Raw genomic sequence first — 23,255 nt, forward strand, 5'->3', positions numbered from 1 at the left:
GTTTCAGTTGATGAGTGCGAAGCCTGCAATTTGGAAAACTAATTAAAACTGATTATTTCTATTTACTTCAGTGGATAGAAGTCTTATTATTTATTTCCTACTTTTGCTACCAAGGTTAGGGCGCATTAGCGCAATTCTCGGGGATTAATTGTTAATAAAAAAAAAGTTGTTCATGATTTGTCGATCGTAAAAGAGGTTATAACAGTACAAGTACACAGAACATTATAAATGTTATGCCCTTTTTACTTCTCTATGTCAATCACAGAGACCATAGGCAATTCCAGTTTACGACAGCTCAACCAATAACTTTCACAGCTTTTCGATCAACCCAAAGAATTGAATTTTTCTCGAGGATTGGACATATCCATTTGTGTCTACCCAATATAGTTTCCATTTTTCATCGTCTCAGAAAATGCAAGCTACACGTACTCTTTGGCTTAATGTCAGTGAAAGAAATTGGAATTTGTCAATTAAGTTGAAGTGTTTGTGTGTTTTACTTGGAATTCAGTCTCCCGCTTTTTTACGGAGCACGCATTCATGAGATTATAGTTTATCAACATATGAGCCAGTCGAAAAATAGTTTCTTGAAACTATTTTTTTTTTTTTTTTGCTTGAAAGCAAGTATGGCTATCGAGGACTTGGTGTCGTCGAAAAAGCTCTCCAAACAAATTAAAACGGATCATCCAGAGTAGTTGATAAATCCAAAGTGTGTGATTTATAACATCGTCGCTTCGCTACTATCAATGCCTTCGCCATTTTTATAGCGTAGATTAAGTGAAATGTTCTACTGGAGTGCATATATGGTCTTTGTTACACAATATAAAAGTTAAAATTTATTTTGATTTCAGTTTTATTACTCAAAACGAGGAAAGATTAAACGTCCACCAGAAGAATATGAAGCAAATTTTTAACAAAGAAGTTTACTTTTAATATATTAAAAAAAAAAATTATTTTCGCCACGACAAATTTTATTTTCTCCTCGCTAAGTTTACTCTCGCCACGAATGCGTTTTCAAAAATTTTAATTTTTCAATTAGTTATAAACAATGAAACTTTAAAGTGCCTTTTTAGAAAATTCACTATTGCTTTTCTGTATTGTGCATTTTTTTGTAACTAAAACATTCAATTATAAAAAAAACTAAAAATTAATTATTTAAACATTCTTTAAACGATTTATTTTGTTAATTTTTTAATTTACTGTACTTAAAACTAGAATTTTTTTAGTTTTTTTTCAAATGTGAAATTTTTTATAACTTTAACACTTAAATATAATAGAAGAACAAAAAATTTAATATTTAACCACTGTTTAAACAATAGGTATATTATTTTGAATTTTTCAATTGATTGTATTTCGAAAAATCTAGAAATTTCTAGCCCTAAGTACAGTTTATGACAAAAATAATAACAATTAATTGTTTAAACAATTTAATAAATAAATTATTTTTATCATTAGTAGATGTTTTACTCCCGAAAAAATGCGCAATTGAGAAAAAGAAAGAAATTCCTAGCCCTAAGTACAGTTTATGACAAAAATAATAACAAAATTAATTATTCAAACAATTTTTAAATAAATCATTTTTTTTTTCATCAGCAGATATTTTACTAATGAAAAATACTGTTGAGAAAAAACTAGAAGTTTCTAGCCTTAAGTTAAGCTTATGAAAAAAATAACAACAATTAATTATTTAAACAATTTAATAAATTGTAATACTTTTTTCATACATCAGAAACATTCAAAACATTATTTTAATAGGGTTTTACGATTCATTTTCTTAATTAATGAAGCTAAAAAAATATTTTTTTTACGATTTTATGATTTTTTAAATACTTATTGTTATTAAAAAAATGTTAATTAACAAAAATTCAAAAATCGAGCTCAAAAGATCGATAGAGAATTTAATTACGAAAATTGTTAAATTAATTAACAATTTATTAACAATATAAATTGTTTAAGGAATGTTTAAATAATTTATTTTTTTTATTTTTTTTAAACTTGAATGTTTTAGTTAAAAAAAAGATGCACAATACAGAAATAACTGTTTTCTAGCCCTAAGTACAGTTTATGACAAAAATAATAACAATTTAATAAATTGTTGAGCGCTCTTTAAAATTATGACATTTGTTCAATTTTTAAAGGTACAAAATTTTTTTTTTTGAAATTAAAGTGTAGAAAACATAGATTTTTGTTGTTTTTGAATTTTTTTCGTAACTATTCCAGAAGTCACTTAAAACTTTAATTGTTTAATTAATTAACAATTTATTTTGCACAGATATTGATGAATTTTTTTTTTTTTTTTTTTTTTTTTTTTTTTGTTATTAATAGAGGCATTATTTTTGTATATCTCTAACACATTTTATTAATTATCAAAAAACAACGAAGCAATAGTGAATTTTCTGAAAAGGTACTTTAAAGTTTAATTGTTTATAACTAATTGAAAAATTAAAATTTTTGAAAACGAATTCTGGGAATTTTTTGTACCACTCGGCTGTAACAAATTATGTACATAACCCAACAAAAACATCTTTGATGCAAAAAGTTCCGCCAAGTAAAAATTGTTGTAATTGTTAGATAAAATTATTGAAATAAAATTTTACTAAGGAAAATTTAGAAGTAAAGTTTACAAATCCAAATATTTCAAAAAATACGAAATGTATTGAAATTTCCTGAAACATATATAGAGATTTTAACCGAATTTATTAAATTCCAGAGATTTACTTGAGTTATTGGATTTTATCTATTAATTATTGATCGATATTCGCTGTTTTTATTGTTTATATAACTTGTCGGCGATTCTTGATGCAAATTTAAAAAGTTTGTTTTAAGTGGCTCAGTTCAGAAATTTTTGACAATTTTTTTTTTTTTTTTTTTGACATTGAACCGAATGGCTCAAGTAAATTTTAGCTTGGCGAAAGTGCCTTTGGTCAAAAAACCATGTTCGTTCCAAAAACGTTTTTAGAACGCTTCATGTTCGTGTTCTTAAAATGTTTTGGAACATTATTTGAAGGACATGAAACGTCTTAGGAACGTTTATGGAACGACCATGGTTTTTTGCCTAGAGGGGCCTATCTATTAAATAAGCGTCACCTGAAGTGTAATTTAAAGAAAATTCTGAAAATTACAACTTTAGTAGCTAAGAAAGTAGCTCAAGGTTGGCTTAAAGTTTACACATGTTAAAAATGAGTACTCTCAGAACACGTCATTCTCTCAATAGTTTAGTACAAATATTTTGTGGATCAACACCCCAAATAAGAAAAAAAATTATTGCGAAAGAAATAATTGTCTCTTAACATTTGTTTGCACTTGCTGCAAACGGCTGCGAATACAAGAGTTACGAAACAACTACAGGAAATACTTTTAAACAAACCGATCAGAATTAGAGTTTACACACATTATCAAAACAATACAAATATTAGTTATCTATAGGCACGTGTCGTTCGGTTTTCCTCAAAACCTTCAGAAAAACTGTTTTAAAACCTTGATTAATTTTCCGAATAGACACCGTCGATTACCATAAACCAATGTAGAATCACTCCAACACTCGTAATAATGCTTCAAACTTGAAATCTTGAGACGATATTTTCAGTAAAAGGTTATAAACTTCTAAGGAAGGACAGATCACTAAGTAAACTGACTATTTACGACCTAACTGAAGGCAAGGAACAATAAATTGCTGCTAAGGTGCAGTTTGCCATTAAAGGGATTTAGGCTTGATTAGATCAGATTAGATCCGATATTTGAGATATCCACACAGTAATCCTCTACTACCCCGAAAACCTATTCACTTTATCCAATGCTGCATTTGGAGCAACACAGTAATCTCTTCAATTCATTGGAATTAAAGAAATAACATTTATTAATGATTCAAAATATTCTTCTACTTGGAAATAGCAAATTATTTTCAAGCAACTTATTCATCTAACGGAATTATTTTTTATGCTCATTAAGTATACCTGAAATCCGTCGTATGTCCAAGAACCAAATTTCATCTCGCATTTTTGATCGTCAAAAGGAAACCAAGTAATGTCTATCTTGCAAGTACTCTTGAATATACCAGGAGGCACGTATAAGCATGTCCCATTGCTTTTAACGACAACGTTTGTTGGATATGTACCATCAAATCCTTCATCCGCACTGCAAGTTATTGACAAAGTTTATTAAAAATTAATAACATTAATAATAATAATCTCAGGGAATGAAAAATGTTTAAAAAAATTTCTTTACCTATTGTACATGAGAACATCAGGTTTCCACAAGCGATGTGGAGGTATCCTGAGATCCCTTACACCACCATATTCGGAAATGTTCCACCTCATGTTGACGTCATTCCACTCCTGGAAAGAAAAAAATATTTCTTTTAGCATTTACTTATCTTTGGATTTCTTATCATTCAAATGGTTATCCTAACTTATTCACATAGGCATAGAAATAATAAAAAACAATTTAATTTAGAAAATAATTGAGAGGAGTAAATCGGCCATTCTAAAATTTTTCACATCATCATCATCATCATCATCATCATCATCATTTTGAAGATGTGAATAAGGAAATTTCAGCATTTTTTTTGGATTTTCTATGGAAATGTAGGTCGTAGGACCATTTTTTAAATAGAAGATTAATTCAAACTAATAAAGAATTTTAATCACGGATCAGCGATGTTTTTAGAACTTGAAATTCCTGAGGTGCTAGTTTGGATAATGACGGTAGATATGGCCACGACGTGTGTAGAGGTGTCGGTGGAAAAAAAAAGATGTGTTGAATCAGCAAAGTTAAGCTGAAGAACCAGTTTTTTTTAGGATTCCATCGAGACTCTACTATAAATTCTCTTTAAAAAATATAAAAAACTATTTCCATCCTAGATGAATCCCCACGAGGGTAACTACGTGAAAATTTTCAAAAGGGTCCAACCGGTGCTATTTGTTGAAATAAAGATTAGTTGATAATTGTCGATAAATGATTCCTATATAGTATATTTTTCTAACCGTTTTTGAATCAGTCTCTAGGGAAGAAATTTCTCATCGATTTTAAAAGGTTTCCTAAACAGTGTTGGCACTATGATAGTAAACATTCGTGCGGTCACTACATTAGATGCCTGTGGGGAAATATTATTTTATTTAAAGATAAAGCGTCAGTGGAAACATTTTTGAAAGCATTTTTCAAATGGTGCAAAAAAAGTTGTTTGAATTTTCTCCAAAAAAAAATCTGACAGTTCTACTAATAACTGAAACATTAGGGGCGGCCGATTCATACTACAAATGAGATGTAAAAAATAAAGAAGTTTTTTACAGACTTCGCACTCTACGATTAATTTTAATGAAGTAGCAAAAAATCGCTTTCAAACTAAAAAAAAGTAGTAAAAAAGAAGCTATCGAAAAATTTGAACTTGACGACCAAAAGAACTCGTTTTAGACACTTTAAAAAACTGACAAAAATTACATTCCACATTTTTTATTTTCCTCACTTTTTCCTAATTTTCATCAAAAATATTTACTTCTTTCTTATTCTACAAATAAATTCAATTCCTGCAACGAATATTATTATTCTTAAAAGAATTTAAATATTTATAAAAAAAATTAATTCTTGCGAAGAATTTTATAACAATTTTTAAATAATTGATTTCTTTAGACTAATTTTATGCGAATTCTAATTTAGATGATTGAATTCCTGAGAAATTTTTATTATTCATGAAAAGAATTAAATTCTTAAGAAGATTGAATTAATAAAAAACATTTTATTATTTATCAAAATAATTGAATTCATGCGAAAGATTTTAATAGGATTTTTATTAAAAAATTAAATTTTCAAGAAGAAATTTGTTACTTTTAAAAATAATTGAATTCTTGTGATGAATTTTTGTTATTTATGAAAATAATTGAATTTTGCAAAGAAATTTATAAAAATGCCTTAAAATAATTGAATTTTCGGAAATAAATTTGTTATTTATCGATATAATTGAATTCTTTGGAAAAATTATTTATGAAAATAATTGAATTCTTGGAAAAAATTTTATTAAAATCTAAAAGAATAATTGAAAAAGAAAAAAAAAATTTTTTTTCTTTCAAAGAATTATTTATGAATATAATTAACATCTTGGAAAGAATTTTATTAAAATCTAAAAGAAGAATTGAATCATTTCAAAGAAATTTAATTAAAATTGTATTTAAAACAATTGATTTCTTTTGAAAAACTTTATTAAAATTTTTTAAAAATATTTGAAAATAATTGAATTCCTTAAAAAATGTTAATATTTTTGTAAATAATTAAATACTTCCAAAGAATTAAAAAAAAAACATTTTTTTAAATAATTGATTTTTTGTGGAATTGAAATTAGATTTTTTAGAATAATTACATTCTTTGATCAATTCCTGCAAAATTGTATAATAAAAATAATTGAAATCCTGCCATGAATTTTATTATTTATAAAAATAATTGAATAGTTGCTAAGAATTTAATTAAAATTTTAAAAAATAATTGATTTCTTGAGAAGAATTATTAAAAATTATTCATGAAACTAATTAAATTCCTAAGAAATTTGTATTAATCATTAAAATAATTTAATTCTTACAAAAATTTTTACAAAAATTTTTTTAAATAATTGAATTTTGTTTGAAAATTTTATGAAAATTGTAGATATGGAAAATCATTAAATTGCGAAAAGTTTTTAAAAATAATTAAGTTTTGCAAAGAATTCAGTAAATTAAAATGTTTGACAATAATTTAATGTCTGTGTGACATTATATTAGATTTTTTTTTTAAATAATTGAATTCTTGCGAACGATTTTATTAGAATTTTTTAAAATAATTGAATTTATAAGAAAAAATGTATTACTTTTAAAAATAATTGAATTGAATTCTTGTGATGAATATTGTTATTTATGAAAGTAATTGAATTTTGCAAAGAATTTTATTAAAACGCCTCAAAATAATTGAATTTTCGGGAATATTTTTATTATTTATCTTTAATAATTGAATTCTTTCGAAGAATTATTTATGTAAATAATTGAATTCTTGGGAAGAATTTTAAGAAAATAAAAGAATAATTGAATTTTTTCAATAAAATTTAATTTAAATTGTATTTAAAGTAATTGATTCTTTCGAATATTTTAACTAAAATATTTTAAATAATTGAATTCCCTTAAAAAATTCTAATATTTTTGGAAATTATTAAATTCATCCAAAGAATTTAAAAAAAACATTTTTTTAATGCGATGAATTTTTAAAAAATTTTCCAAAATAATTGAATTCTTGAGAAAAATTTTATTATATTTATGAAAATAATTGAATTATTGCGAAAAATTTTATTAAAATGTTTAAAAAGAATTGAATTTGTGCTAAAAATTTTTTTATTTTTAAAAACAATTGAATTCTTCATAAGAATTTTATAAACACTGTTTTAAATAATTATTTTTTTCGAAATATAATAAATATTATGAAAATTTTATTTTAAATAATTGAATTCTAGTGGAAAATTTTATTTGTGAAAGTAATTGAATTTATCGATTAATTAATTTAAAATGGTATTAAAAATAATTGAAATTCTTCGATAAGTTTTATTATTCATGAAAATAATTGACTTCTTGCTTTAAATTTTGTCAAAAATTGTTATAAAAAATTGAATTTCCATGAAAAATATTATTATTAGTGAAAGTAATTATTGAATTATTCTGAAGAATTGTAACAATATTTGGTTAAATAATTGATTTTTTTGAAATTTTTTTTGAAAATGCTGTTCTAAATTAATTGAATTCCTGTGGAATTTTTATTATTTATGAAAATAATTGAATTTCGGGATGAATTTTATTAATTCTTTTTAAATTAATTGAATTCTTTTGCGAAATTTTATGAAAATACCAGATATTGGAAATAATTGAAATTCGAATATTTTTTGAAAATAATTGAATCGTTTTAAAGAATTTGATTATAATTTTTGAGAATACTTTTTTGATTTCTAGTATTATCGAATTTAAAGTAGTGGAAATTCTAAAAAAAACAGAAATAGTAGCTTTTAGAGGGTGAAATTTAAAAAAAGTACCCAAATAGTAGCATAACGTAATAAAAGTACCTACTAAATAGTAGGTTTTAGTAGATGAGTGCGAAGCCTGGTAATTTTTATTTATTACTTCATATTCATTGAATTACGCTATATTTACTCCTCTCAAAAAATAATTTTTAATAACTTTAAATGTTTTTTCCCTTTTTGGATAGTTCTCAAAATAAATAAACAGATATTTTATTTCTAAATTTCTAATTTTTCTAAAATTGATATAATTGTCTAAAATTACATACCAGTTTTAGCCACAGGTTGGTGATAAGCAGCTGATTCTTCTCGTCCTAAAAATTTACATAAAATTTAGAAGTCGTCAAAAATATTTCTTACTACATAATAATAATAATAATAACTATTTTTCACTCTTTGCTGATTTTATATTATATTAACTTGTAAATTAATAGCTCATGCATGCCATTATGTATGAGCATATAATACACATGCAATTTCTACATATATAATTAAAATTTCTCAACAGAAATTATTACATTGAATTCACATTTTACAATTACTAGTCAGTTTATAGTAATTTTAAAAATACTTCGTAACCCAGAGATATAAAAATGACGCTTTTTAGAATTCAAAAGCAGGATGTAAAGTCTAATTTGTTCGGTCATATAAAAATGAAATTTGCTTTCTAAAATGAAAACAGGCATGCATTTTTTAACTAAGGAAACATCATTTTTATATGATCAACAAATTATTATTATTATTAATTTTTTTTTTTTTTTTTTTTTTTTTAACTTTCGAAAAATTTTGGAATTTAAGTTATAAAATTCTAAATAATTAAATATCATAAAATTAATGCGTATTTAAAGGGCCTGCAGAAGAAATAAAAAATATTGAAACTTGGATGACAATTTAATACCAAAAAAACCACAATAAATATTTAAAAATTCCAATTTTTAAAACGTCAATAACTTTGATTGGTATGTTACCAGGATGTTCAATAAAAGGTTAACAGATGCGCCTTGAAAAGCTTTACAAAATAAAAGACAAATAGACATTTGTGGTCTTCAATTTATGAAAAAAATTATTTCCCACTGTTTTTCTGAAAATAGAACATTATAAATTTTTACACTCCAAAAATCGAAATTTAAAAAAAAATATTTTTGAAAAAAAAAATAAAAAAAAATATATATATTTTTTTTTATAGAAAGCGTAAAGAAAAATGAAAAAAGGTTTGAACATTTTTCGTAAAACAATGCTTTCATGGAAGTAATAATCATTTGTATAAATATTCAGATAAAAAAGAACTTTTGTCGTACAGCAAAATTTTTTAATTTCATGTAATAAAATTTAATGACGAATAATAAATTAAAAACTTTACTTAATGTGATGAAAGAATATAAATCAAAGTTGATTATACGACAAGAATAAGTACCGCTCTTGATTTAATTTTTTTTTTTTTTTACATATTAAAGATAAAAGAGCAACGGTTTAATTTTAGAAAATTAATACTTATTAATATGATTTACAACAAATGTACAAATTTGTCAATGAAATTTTCTATTTAATTTCTAATTCGAAATTAATTACTAAAAAAAAGTATGTAAAAGTATTTAAAAGTATATAAAAGTATATAAAAAATGAGTACCAAAATTGATCTAATTTTATTAATTTTTACAGCTAAATGTTAGAAAATCATCACATAAAAATAGGTCGTTGGTGATTCTATGTAGTGCAAGTGCATTACCCGACAGGAATACCTAACGTTGCGGAAGCTACTGTTGCACGAGGGAAAGTATTAAATTCTCTTTTCCTGGTGTTATTCTGACGGAAAATCGAAGTGCTCATTACAAGTGAATAGTCAACTTTTAACTTGATGAACTTAGCTTGTATGTAAGATTTTTATAATTGTATGTTTGAACATTTTTTAATTTACCGATAAAGTAAAATGTAATATTTCGTTTCGATTTTAAATCAAATTCTTCAATTGTTAAAATATTTAGTGAATAGTTATTGTTAAAGTATTTATCATAAATATAAAAAAATCTAAATAACATCTTCGTCTATTCAATGAGATGCGAAGTTAGCTAGAAAGAAAAAAAGTGTTATAGGTACATATCCCTACTTTTCGTTATGGTAGACTAATTTCTTGGCACCCTCGTAAACAAGAAAACTTTACCCCTAAATCATAGCTATTTATTTCGGGAAGGACTTCCTCTTTTTTAGGGTGATATACAGTTAATGCTAATATCACATTTGTAATCAGCGACTCTGAAAATCCCCATATAACAAGTTTCAAGCAAATCCGTCAGTTTTTAAAAATTCGGCCACCATATTGGATCCGCCATTTTGAATTTTTCAATTATCCCTCCAAATACGTAATGGTTGACAAACATTATAAAATAACCTGTTTATTTTTTGACAGCAGTTGCTTTTTTTGTCCATTTGCAGTAAATGTTAAACAGATTCCTGCACCGACATTTACCGACACATTTTAGCCCAGACTCAAACCATAGGAAGGTGGACAAAACCTTTCAGAAAATCCTAATTAAATTCTATTGAAGAATTTCTTTGAATTTTTTTTTAAATAATGGAGTTTTTTTTAAATAATTTTAGGTAAGTAAAAATTTTGAAAGTACATTTACTTTTTATGAACAATTTCTTTCAAGTTTTTAAAATAATCGTGTTTCTTAATAATTCAAATTAAACATTTATTTATTTTATTTTATTAAAATTTTTATAAAATAATAAAATAATTTCAATCAGAATTTTATTACAATTTTCTAAAATATTTTAATTCATTTAAGGAATTTTATTAAAATATAAAAAATAATTAATTTCTTTCCAAAGAATAGACACTATTAACGTGGTTTTTACAATAATTGAATTCTTTTAAAAAATTTATTTAATTTTATTTAATTTTGTTACATTTTTTTGAAAATAATTGGATTCCTAAAAAGTATTTTATTATTTATCAAAATAATTGAATTGTTGCAAATGATTTTATTAGAATTTTTTTAAATAATCAAATTTCCATGAAGAAATTTATTACTTTTAAAAAGAATTGAATTCCTTTGATAAATATTATTATATAAATTAATTGAATTTTTTTGCGGAATTTTATTAAAATTTCAGGAAATCCTAATTAAATTCTATTGAAGAATTTCTTTGAATTTTTTTTTAAATAATGGAGTTGTTTTCCAATAATTTTAGGTAAGTAAAAATTTTGAAAGTAAATGCTTTTTATAAACAATTTCTTTCAAGTTTTTAAAATAATCGTGTTTCTTAATAATTCAAATTCGAATTCTTCTCAGAATTGAATTAATTGCTTCAATTTATTAAATATAACCGATTTTGTTAATAGTTCTAATTAATAATTTTACTATTAAAATTTTATTAAAATTATTAATAAAAAATTTAATTCTTTTAAACAATTTTATTAGAGTTTTTGCAAATAATTAAATTCTTTTGAATATAATAAAATTACTTTAATTTTTTCTTGAAAATAATGTGTTTTTTTTTAAAATAATTTTAATTGAAAAATTTTAAAAAAGTAATTGAATTGAATCTAATTCAATATTAGATTATTGAAGTTTATTGTATAATGTAATGAAAATAATTGAATTCCTGAAAAGAATTTTATTATTTATAAAAATAATTTAATTCTTGCTATGAATTTTACTATTTATATAAATCATTTAATTGTTTCAAAGAATTCTTTACAATTTTATAAATTTTTTTTAGAAAATTGAATTGTTTCGAAGGGTTTATTAAAATTTTTAAAAATAACTGAATTTTTTCAAAAAATATTATTAAAAATTGCAAAAAAAACTAAATTTTTTCATTAAATTTGATTAAAATTGCATTAAAAATAATTGAATGTTTGCAAAGAATTTTATTGTTTATAAAAATAATTGAATAATTGCTTCGAAGAATTTATTAAAATTTTAGAAAATAATTTAATTCTTCTGAAAATTTTTATAAGGAATTAAGAAAAAAATTGATTTCTTTATAATTGATTTTCGAAGTGAAAATAATTGAATTTTAGCAAATAATTTTATTATTTATCAATTATAAGAATATTTGCGAAGGATTTATTAAAATTTTAGAAAATAATTGAATTGTTTCGAAGGTTTTATTAAAATTTTAGAAAATAATTGAATTTGCTTTATAATTAAATTTATAATTGAAAACTACTGAATTTTTGCAAAGATTTTGCTATTTAAAAAAATAATTGTATTATGTTTCGAAGAATTTATGAAAATTATAAATAATAATTGAATTTTTGCTAAAAATTTTACTATATTTATAAAAATAATTGAATTCTACCGAAGAATGTTATTGTTTATGAAAGTAATTGAATTCTTGTGAAGAATTATATTAAAACTTTTGAAAATATAATCAAATAATAATTAATTATGGACTTAGTAAATGAATTTTTTAAATTTTGATAATGAAATTATTGAAGAATTTATATTTAAAAATAAAAAATTTTGTAATTTGCATAATAGTAATAAATTGAATATCACGTTCCGCACGTAACATTTGCTAGTAGCTTATAATATTAAAAGTAGAAAGGAGCATAACGCCAATGGGAATTTGAATTACCCTCCGAATAATACTTTGCCTCCTTCCCTATGGTTTGAGTCTTGGCTTAAAAGTGTCGGTAAATGTCGGTACAGGAATCTTTAGTCAAAATCGTCTCTGCTAATCTATTTACAATTTCATAATTGTTTCTTAAAAGACAATTTTTGAAATTTGACTGTGATCATTGAATATGAAATTTGTTTGAATATGTTAACACCTATTTCAATGAAAAATTAAAAATATATCTTCATTTACACCGCTTTCTCTATATTAATTAATTTTACCTTAATATTTCAATGCAAGTAAATTGTAAACCTATTTATATTGTTTACATACAGTTTAACACAATATGCTTATACTGCACATTTTTTGTACGTGCTATTAACCAGACTTCTTAATAAAAATTATCAACATGATACTATGATTAAATCGATTGCATAGATTTTATTTATAGTATCCAATGAGATAAAAATCATTAACATAATTTATCAAACATTTTTATCGTCTAAAAATTTTTTTTTTCTTGTAAACAACGAAAAAAGATAAATTTTCCCCTAAATGAACAGTTAGGATTTAGAGATTAAGTTTTCTTGTCGCAGAGGGTTCTAAAACTAAAAGAACGACTTGTTGAGACATCATGGTAAAACTTTTATTTCTTTTTCGCCACCTGTGACAACTATAATGTTGTTTTTCCTTTACGTAAATGTATAACTACTTATCGTTAACTACATAAAAGAGGTGAAAAAAGAGGTGAGAAAAAACACAAAAAAAAATGGTTACACTAATAAAAATTATGATCCTCTTTACTACTTTCTATTTAACTTCCAAAGAATAGTTAAATTTATTGCTCATGAAATTTTGAGTAATCTATTATTTTAATTGTTCTCACAACCTTACGATAATCACTTGTGCAACTCACTTGTAGTTGCATATTAACTAGTTATTTATGCAAAATGAAATACCATAGTTCATTAACTACATAATGATTAAACTTACTGCACAAACAGGCTTAAACTAACTGAAAAAATAACTTCCTTTTTACTACATTGCAGCCTATTACTGAACTCAATTATCATTTAAAATTGTCATCGGAGTAATGCACTGGTCTGTTTTAGAGCATAATAACTTATAGTATACTGCTCGGTCTTTATGACATCATTCCACTGTTAATATTACTTTTCATCAAACAAATTATATCAGCAATTTATTTTCCAAAAATTACAGTGGAGAAATATTCATTTCTAATTGTGTTTTTCATCAATTTTCTAAGTACTATTTCAAAATTTTGATTGATTTGATAGCATAATCGTGAATCGAAATAACATCTTTATCTCAGACTTCGCACTCGATAATTAATTTTAAAAAAGTAGAAAAAAGTAGCTTCCAAACTGAAAAAATTATTTAAAAAAGTAGCTATCGAAAAATTAAATTTGACAACCAAAAAACTCGTTTTTGTGATGTAACTAAAACGAGTTTTTTTGGTCGTCATGTTTAATTTTTTACTTCACGAAACTGACAAGAATTCCTTTCTATATTTTTTATTCTCCTGACTTTTTCCTATAATTTTCATTAAAAATATTTACTTCTTTCTTATCCTGACACTAAATTAAATTCCTGCAACGAATAAATATTTATGAAAATAATTTAATTATCGCGAAGAATTTTATAAAAATTTTCAAATAATTGAATTCCTAAGCAATTTCTATTATTCATGGAAAAAAATGAATTCTTACGAAGATTTTTACAAAATTTTTTTTAAATAATTGAATTGTGCTTGAAAATTTTAGAAAAATAGTGGATATTGAAAATCATTGGATTGCGTAAAGTTTTTAAAAATAATTAAATTTTACAAAGAATTCTATTAAAAATTTTAAGAATAATTGAATGTCTGTGTGAAATTTTGTTAATTTTTTTTTTAAAATAATTGAATTCCTAAAAAGAATTTTATTATTTATGAAAATAATTGAATTCTTGCAAACGATTTTATTAGAGTTTTTTAAAATAATTGAATTTCCAAGAAGAAATTTATTATTTTTAAAAATAATTGAATTCTTTTGAAGAATTATTTATGAAAATAATTGAATTCTTGGGAAGAATTTTATTAAAATCTAAATGAATAATTGAATAATTTCAAAAAAATTTAATTAAAATTGTATTTAAAACAATTGATTTTTTTTTGAACAATTTTATTAAAATATTTGAAAATAATTGAATTCCTGTGAAAAATTTTAATATTTTTGTAAATAATTAAATACTTTCGAAGAATTTAAAAAAAAACATTTTTTCAAATAATTGATTTTTTTGAGGAATTGAAATTAAATTTTTTAGAATAATTTCTGAGAAGAATTTTATTATTCATGAAAATAATTGAATTATTACGAAAAATTTTATTAAAATGTATTAATTAAAATTATTAATTATTTTATTAAAAAGAATTGAATTTCTGAAGAGAATTTTATTATTTTTGAAAAAAATTGAATTCTGTGATGAGTTATTATTTATGAAAATAATTGAATTTCTAAAAAGGATTTTATTATTAACGAAAATAATTAAATGATTTCAAAAAAATTTATAAATAATTGAATTCGTGTGAAATTTTTATTATTTTATAAAAATAATTAAAGGTTTGCGTAGGATTTTATTAATTTTTTGTATATAATTGAATTCTTTTAAAAAATTTTATAAAAATAGATCTTCAGAATCATTGAATTGAGGAAAATTATTCAAAAGAATTAAAATTTTGCCAAGAATTTTATTAAAATTTTTGAAAATAATTAAATTTTGCAAAGAATTTTATTATAATGCCTTAAAATATTTAAATTTTCAGGAAAAATTTTATTATTTATCGACCTAATTAAATTCTTTCGAAGAATTATTCATGTAAATAATTGAATTTTTGGAAAGAATTTTATAAAAATCTTAAAGAATAAATAATTAAATTATTTCAAAAAAATTAATTAAAATTGTTTTTAAAATAATTGCTTTCTTTTGAACAATTTTATTAACATATTTGAAAATAATTGAATTCCTGTAAAAAATTCTAATATTTTTGTAAATAATTGAATTCTTCCAAAGAATATAAAAAAATTTTTTTAATTAATTGATTTTTTTGAGCAATGAATTGAAATTTTTTAGAATAATTACATTTTTGAGCATTTTCTGTAAAAATAGATTAAAAATAATTGAAATCCTGCGATGAATTTTATTTTTTATAAAAATAATTGAATTCTTGCGACGGATTTTATTAATATTTTCAAAAATAATTGAATTCCTTAAAAGAATTTTATTATTTTCGATAATAATTGAATTATTGCGAAAAATTTTGTTAAATTTTTAAAAAGAATTGAATTTCTGTGAAAAATATTGTTATTTTTAAAAATAATAATTGAATTCTTCATAAGAATTTTACAAGTATTGTCTTTAATAATTATATTTTTAGAAATATAATAAATATTATGAAAATTTTATTTTAAACAATTGAATTTTTGTGGAAAATTTTATTTATGAAAATAATTGAATTTTTCAATTAATTAATTTAAAATAGTATTGAAAATAATTGAAATTCTCCAATTTCCAGGAAAAATGATATTATTAGTGAAAATAATTGAATTATTGTGAAGAATTGTATAAAAATTTTGTTAAATAATTGATTTTTTCGAAAATAATATTCTAAATTATGTAATTGAATTTTTGTGGAAATTTTATTATTTCTGAAAATAATTGAATTTTGGATGAATTTCATCAATTTCTTTGTAAATAATTGAATTGTTTTGCGAAATTTTATGAAAATTCTAGACATTGAAAATAATTGAATTTCGAATATTTTTGGAAATAATTGAATCGTTTTAAAGAATTTGATTATGATTTTTAAGAATAGTTTTTTAATTTCTAGTATTAGCGAATTTAAAGTAGTGGAAATTCTCAAAAAGAAACAGAAATAGTATCTTTTAGTGGCTGAAATCTAAAAAAGTACCCAAATAGTGGCATAATGTAAAAAAAGAGTTAAAAATAGTAGGTTTAAATATAGATGAGTGCGAAGCCTGTCATCTAAAGATGAAGATTTTCAAAAATATTTTTTTATTTAATTGAAGTAATAACTTCTGCATAAATGATAAATATTTAGGGCATTTTTTCACAAATGAATCACCTTTGCTCTTCACTTTATTTTTCATCTAAAAACATTCTGCAATAGCTTAAACCAAACCTAAGAATAGCAGATTTTTAATGCCGAGTGGGATTCTATAAATTTCTAAATGTCGAACCCAATAAATAGCGGATGATTAAAGCAAATAAAGCCAATAATTTGTACTGTATTTCTTAAACAAAAATCGAAGAAAATTCATCAGATTAATTTTGAATCTTATCATTCGAAGGTTTTCAGCATCTCTGGATAGATATATAACCTTGAATTTTTAAAATTCAAAATATCGGATCAAATATCACCGATGCCTGAGATACGGTCATATTGGAACGAAATGCTAGAAGGATGTCAGATCGAGTGTATGATGTAAGTGGAGTGAAGCTGGTTACAAATTCTCCGGCTGTAAGAAGAGCCCAAGCAGCTTCTTGTACAGGGAGAGATTCGATAATAAGGTGTCAATCATTGCAGGCAGCGGAGGATGCGAAGTCTTCAGGACGACCCTTGAGGAAGCCAAGGAGACTCATGCAAGGAATAGGAGTCAATAAGGAAAGATAGTTTCAAGAGGCATCAATAATTTTATATATGTTACGGTCATTGTCGACAATGTCCACAGCTGCTGGTCATTATCGATATTGCACTGATATTTTCAACAAGAATCAGTAAAAAAAATGTAACAGTACCCGGGTAGTGTCGACATTACCCAAACTTACTTTTTGGCAATATTATTTCCAAATAAAGAATTATTGTTCAATAAAAGAAAAGACGATAAAGTACGAGGAATGCTTCCTTTTATTTGTTTTTGCAACAAAGGCTGCTGTAACATTTCAAGGTGCATTTCTTTTTTTATTCTTCAAACACTTGCACTTATTTTGGGCACATCCTGTCTTGCAGTTATATCGTTTATCGTTTTAAATTATTATTTTCGGTAATGAACCTAATTTGAGATGAGGATAAGTCAATCTGTCAATGAGCCTACTACTGTTATTTAAAAAAAAATAAAAATTAAAAAAAATAAAACATTAAGATATCGATCACTCCGAGTCTTCGACTCGCTTTCTTCATGTTTTATAATAATTAAAACTTGCTACTTTGTTACTGTAACTTCTTCAAAAATTATTTTCATCATTACGATTATTCATTTCTAGAATTTTCAACTAAAATTCTTCAATTTTTTTAAAAATAATTTTTAAAAAAGTTTTTTGAGAATTTTGAAATTTTTTTTTTTTACAATTTAATTTTATGAAATTTCGATTATTCTGACAGTCCTCAATTAAATGTATTAGAAATTAAAAACTTTGAATAATTAAAAAAAAAATTCTTGAAAAAAAAATTTTTTTTTTTAAACTTTTTGAAAAAAATTAATTTTACAGAATTCTTAATCAAAAAGTATGAAAAGTTCAAATTTTCAGAGATTTTAATTTGAAACCTTTTGAAAATTCAACTATTTCTAAAAATCCACGCTATGATGCTTTCAATATTCAATTGTAATCTAAAATTTTAACTGAAATTGATTTTTAAATCAATATTTTTTAAAAAATTCTACGAGAATTCAATTATTTAACGACAAAAATAAATATTTTATTAAATAGGTAATTAAATGTTTCTCAAAATTGAATTTTCATATAAAGAATTTAATCAACAAAATTTTTAAATAATTTAATTCTCTTGACAAATTTTAATAAAATTAATAAGAATAATTTCATTTGTTGAGAAATTTGATGGAAATTGCATTAAAAATAATTGAAATTCTGCCAAGAATTTTATTATAATTTTTGAAAATAATTGAATTTCGGAGAGGAATTTTATTTTTTTTATATAGATAAATTGAAAATTTGTAAATTTTTGAACATAATTGGATTTTTGCGAAGAATTAGAATATTTTTTGAAAATAATTTAATTCCTGCGACGAATTTTATTAAAATATCTTATTAAATAATTGATTTTTTTTCTGAAATTTTATTGAAATAGTAGACATTGAAAATAATTAAATTTTGACAAATTTTTGAAATTAATTAAATTTCTACGAAGAATGTTATGAAAATTATTTTGAAAAAAATTTTATTGTTACAAAGAATTTTATTATTTATGAAAATAATTCAATTTTTTGATGAAATTTATAATTAAAAATGTTTTGAAAATAATACTTAAATTGTAATAAATAAATTGTAGCAAAAGTTTTTAAAATAATTGAATTTCTTTGCTGAATTTTAATTCTCTTTGCTCTGTGGCAACCATGAATTTTATTATTATACAATTAAACTATTAGTTTAAACAATTAGAATCAATAAAATGTAAATAATAATTATTATTTATTATTAAATTTATTATTGTTATTACCATCATTATTATCATTACTACCATTATTATTCATTATTATTATTTATGAAGGTGACGTGATATTATTAATTTTATTGTTACTATTATTATTATTGTCATTGGCATTATTATTATTAATAGTTGGAGTTTTTTGTTGTGGCCTTTGGTCAAGAAATTAAGTTTTTTTTTTTTATATTGGCATAAATTTAATTTTGTGTCCAAAATACTTCACGAATGATTCATCAATGTTAACGAATGGTGAAATGCATAGTGAAAGTATTTTGGAGGCAAAATAAAATTTTTTTACATAATATTAAAAAAAAAAAAAAAAAAAAAAAAAAAAAAAAAAAAAAAAAAAAATTAATTTCTTGACCAAAGGCCACAACAAAAAACTCCAACTATTATATAAAGGTCTATAATATACAGCATCAAAAACACTGTTTTTGGAAGCAGCATGGGATATTCTCTAAGGGATATTTCTGTTGATAAAAATTTCATTAAACCGAATTTTATTATTTGAAATTTCCATTATGCCTGATATAAAATTCGCATCGATAATCAACGAAAGTTAGTTTCAAACTAATCAAAATTATTTTTCTTCATACTACAGAGTAATTAACTGTCGAAAGTTGATTGCTCACACAGTACCGAAAATTTCCTGAAACTTGACAGGACCTCGTTTAGCAAGGTTAGGAATATTGAGCAGCAAAACTCATGGAAGACTAGTTATTTAAATGTCCGCATTTATATCATGATGTTTGACGCTATTATATTATAGTATTTTTGACATTGCCCCAGTTAAACCGGAGAATGTTTTTAGACAATGACCGTAACATATAAACTTTTTTCTATTTATTTGTTTATTTATTATTAATTATATTAATTATATTAATTATATCGTTATTTATCTGTTCTTTTGCAGCTTTACTGTTGACTTTTAATTTGTTTTTATTTATTGATTTGGAAAGCCCCCTTGTAGACAAAAGTCTCATCGTCACCTTAATCTTAATATGCAAACCTTGTAATTCCCCTTTTGGTCAAAAGTAACTTTTCAATGCAAAAAAGTAGCATCTTCACTAAATGAATATATTTAAAAAATAATTATATCTTTTACACAATGAATAATGTCAAACAGCATAAATCAAAATATTGCGAAATATATAGAAGACAATGGTGCGTGTCAACAGTTTTCTTGCTCTCCTATAAAAAGTTGCGTCAAATGGAGTTATGAGGTTTGCAGATTAAGGTGGCGTTATGATAGTTCCTAGGGTGGGTAAAAAGCTCCGAAAGAAGGATTACGGATTTTAGTGGGTCGGGGCTGGCAGTAGGTCACCAGCTATATTAGTCATTGTATCAAAAAATTTTATCATGAAACTTGGCGAACAGATTTTGAAAAATTACTTCAACTCACTTGACTTTGGTTTTCGATATCACTGATTATAAATGTGACCTCCAATTTTCAAAATCTAAAAGAACGGATAACTTCTTGTAAAGTTACTGGAATTTCACTTCAAACTATATTAGCTTATGTATTCTAAAAAACCGAAGAGTTTAAACGACATCTAATGAAGGTCACTAATAGCTAATAGCTACTATAGTCTAACCTGGCATTTGATAACTTACCTCAATGTTCATTCGTGAGACTTTTTTGTATTATTATTATTAAATACTTTTGTACGAAAGGGTTCATTTGAAACCCGTTTATGTTCAAATAAATAAATAAAAATCAGCACTAATAGCTGATAAAGTCCAATTCTTCATTCATAATTGAAACAATTATAGAATGTTTTTGATGAAAGATTAAAAGAAGAGCAAGGGTGGCTCATTTAGAAAATATTGTTAGCCATCATTATTTATCTACGTCTTTTTATTACCAACAATAGGCAATATGCGCAGGAGACTACTGCTGCTTGTGACTTTCTCAAAATCCATCGCTTCCTTGAAAAACAATTTCTTTACATACCCTCAATACTTGAGTTACACCTCTAGGTTGCAGCCTTCTTGATGGTACAAATGAAAAAGAGACAGGGGTGAATCGATTACGTAATTTATTCCCACATTCCACAATGCAGGTGCCGCATTCCGGATACTAGTTACAAATTTTTTTCAATTCCAGATTTTTGGAATCCGAAATTTGTGAAAGGAATGCAGAATGCGAGATTCGAAATCAGGAATGTGGGATCCGGGATAAGTTATGTATCGACTCTCAATAGTAAAAGAAAGGAAGTTGTAGAGTGGTGGAGATTAATAGGGACGAATAGATGTCTATTCGATTTAAATGGAAGGAAAATGTACCTCTTTTCTTGCAGATTGCACTAAAGTATAAAATTATGAATTTTGAGACGTAAAATAAATCCATCATTTGCTGTACGATCCTAATAAAATTTGTTATTAAGAAATTGTCAATTACTCATTATTGATCATCTGAATAAACATTGCTAACTCTACTAATTAAATTTTTATGTCATTTCCTATAAGTTTTTTTTGTTAATACAAAGTAGTATGATTATTTTTCAAATAGTATATTATGTATAAAATTTAATATTTTCGATGTTTTTTAAATTCAAATCAACTAGTATGCAAATGCGGTAGAATCCGTCATTTATCGTTGTCCAATAGTTGTTTTTGATTTTTATATTATCTGTGAAAGTTAAAAATTTTTCATACAAAGAAAAGTTTCTTTCAAGAGTTGATTTGATAAGTAAGTTTCAAAGTAAGATTTATGAAATAAAAACCTCAGAAAGGATATAAAAGTTGCAATGGGTTTTTTTTTCAATTCTATCACAAAAGAAGTAAATGTGAATATTGTAAAAAATGTTACTCTTCTATTTCTTGACAAGTTTATAAAATTTGAATTGCACAATTTTTACAAATAATTAATATTAAATAATAAATTTAGTCAGGTTCCGCTGAAAATTAATTAAACATAATTGATTTACAGTAAATGCTGTAAAATAAGTTCATGTATTTTTAATTCCTTATAAAAATATATAAAATATTGCATGCTTTTTGTAAGAAACGTGGGGTTTGTGAGACCCCTAGTATACCCCAAGGGTTAAAATGAAATTAGTCAAATAAAATGTTAAATGACTATAGTATAAATGTTAATGATGATTATGGTATATTATTACTACGTTTGTTAATTTTTTTCTATTCTACAATAACTATAACACAATTTCATAGAACTATAACACAATTACAGGATTCGATAATTCTCAAAACACTTAAATTGACTAGACGTTTACATTAAGTGTGGTAATCCGAAATCAGATTCAATTAACGAAATATTTCACGGACATAAATTTTAGAATTAATTTTCATTTATTCACAACAAATCTTGAGTTTATCGTTACTATACTTTCATTTCTGTAATCTGTATTTTCGACAAAAAATATCAGAATATTTTTACGTTCTTCAAAAAAGATACTCTAATGTACATCTTCAATAAATTCTTTCAAAACTGAATACACTCTAAATATTTAATTGTGTGTTTTTTGAGAAATTATACATAATCCTTAAAATGCAGACAAATACTACTTTGTAGCACAACAAATATTCACTAAGCACAAATATAAATATAACACTAAAATTCATAAAGAATGTTTGTCGATTATTAAATAAGCTTTCATTATGTTAACAAATTAGTTTTTTAATTTTGCCAGAAACTATGTAATCATTACGAACCAATTATTATCAATATTGCAAACATTCTTTAAATCACTAATTCTAAATTCTACGCGCTACTGTGCATAGCGGATTGTTTATAGAGAATAATTTATTTGGTTATTTTTAGGATTAGTGGTTTACCATACGAGGAACAGTGATATATATATAATAATAGAGAAATTTTTAAATGCCCTACTGCAGACATAAAGAAGTGCAAACGTGAAACTGATCGGAAAGTCAAAACTACCTTCAATGATTTCAAAAAATCGATTAAAACGACATGACAAAAGCTTTCATTAGAAATTTAACACTTGCAATCGTACAGAATATTTGTTTGGCAGAGTCCAGTTTTGGATACAAGTCAATAATATTTGTCAATAATGTTTGACAATACTATTTGACAATAATATTTGACAAAATAAGTTATGAATCTATGTGGAACATCTTTCAGAATATTATTTTTCCTTTATTGTATAAATACTTGTGCACTTTGGTAAATTTTGTTTTTTAAATGTTTTGAAAATGTTTTTAATAAAATGAAATACAAATATG

The 23,255-nt window shown here is 23.6% G+C and overlaps 1 protein-coding gene across 1 annotated transcript in view; it reads right to left on the reverse strand.

The window, feature by feature from the left end:
• LOC122512255 (neuronal acetylcholine receptor subunit alpha-7-like) overlaps positions 1–23,255 on the reverse strand; it is a 147,061-nt gene that overhangs the window by 18,227 nt on the left and 105,579 nt on the right. Inside the window, exons 3-5 of the mRNA XM_043627995.1 lie at positions 8,284–8,328; positions 4,222–4,331; positions 3,951–4,131 (exon numbers count right to left, since the gene is read on the reverse strand). Coding sequence (XP_043483930.1) covers positions 3,951–4,131; positions 4,222–4,331; positions 8,284–8,328 — 336 coding nt within the window. The remainder of the gene's footprint in view (positions 1–3,950; positions 4,132–4,221; positions 4,332–8,283; positions 8,329–23,255) is intronic.

The sequence above is a fragment of the Leptopilina heterotoma genome, unplaced genomic scaffold (assembly GCF_015476425.1).
Source record: "Leptopilina heterotoma isolate Lh14 unplaced genomic scaffold, ASM1547642v1 Lhet_97, whole genome shotgun sequence".
Lineage (NCBI taxonomy): Eukaryota > Metazoa > Arthropoda > Insecta > Hymenoptera > Figitidae > Leptopilina > Leptopilina heterotoma.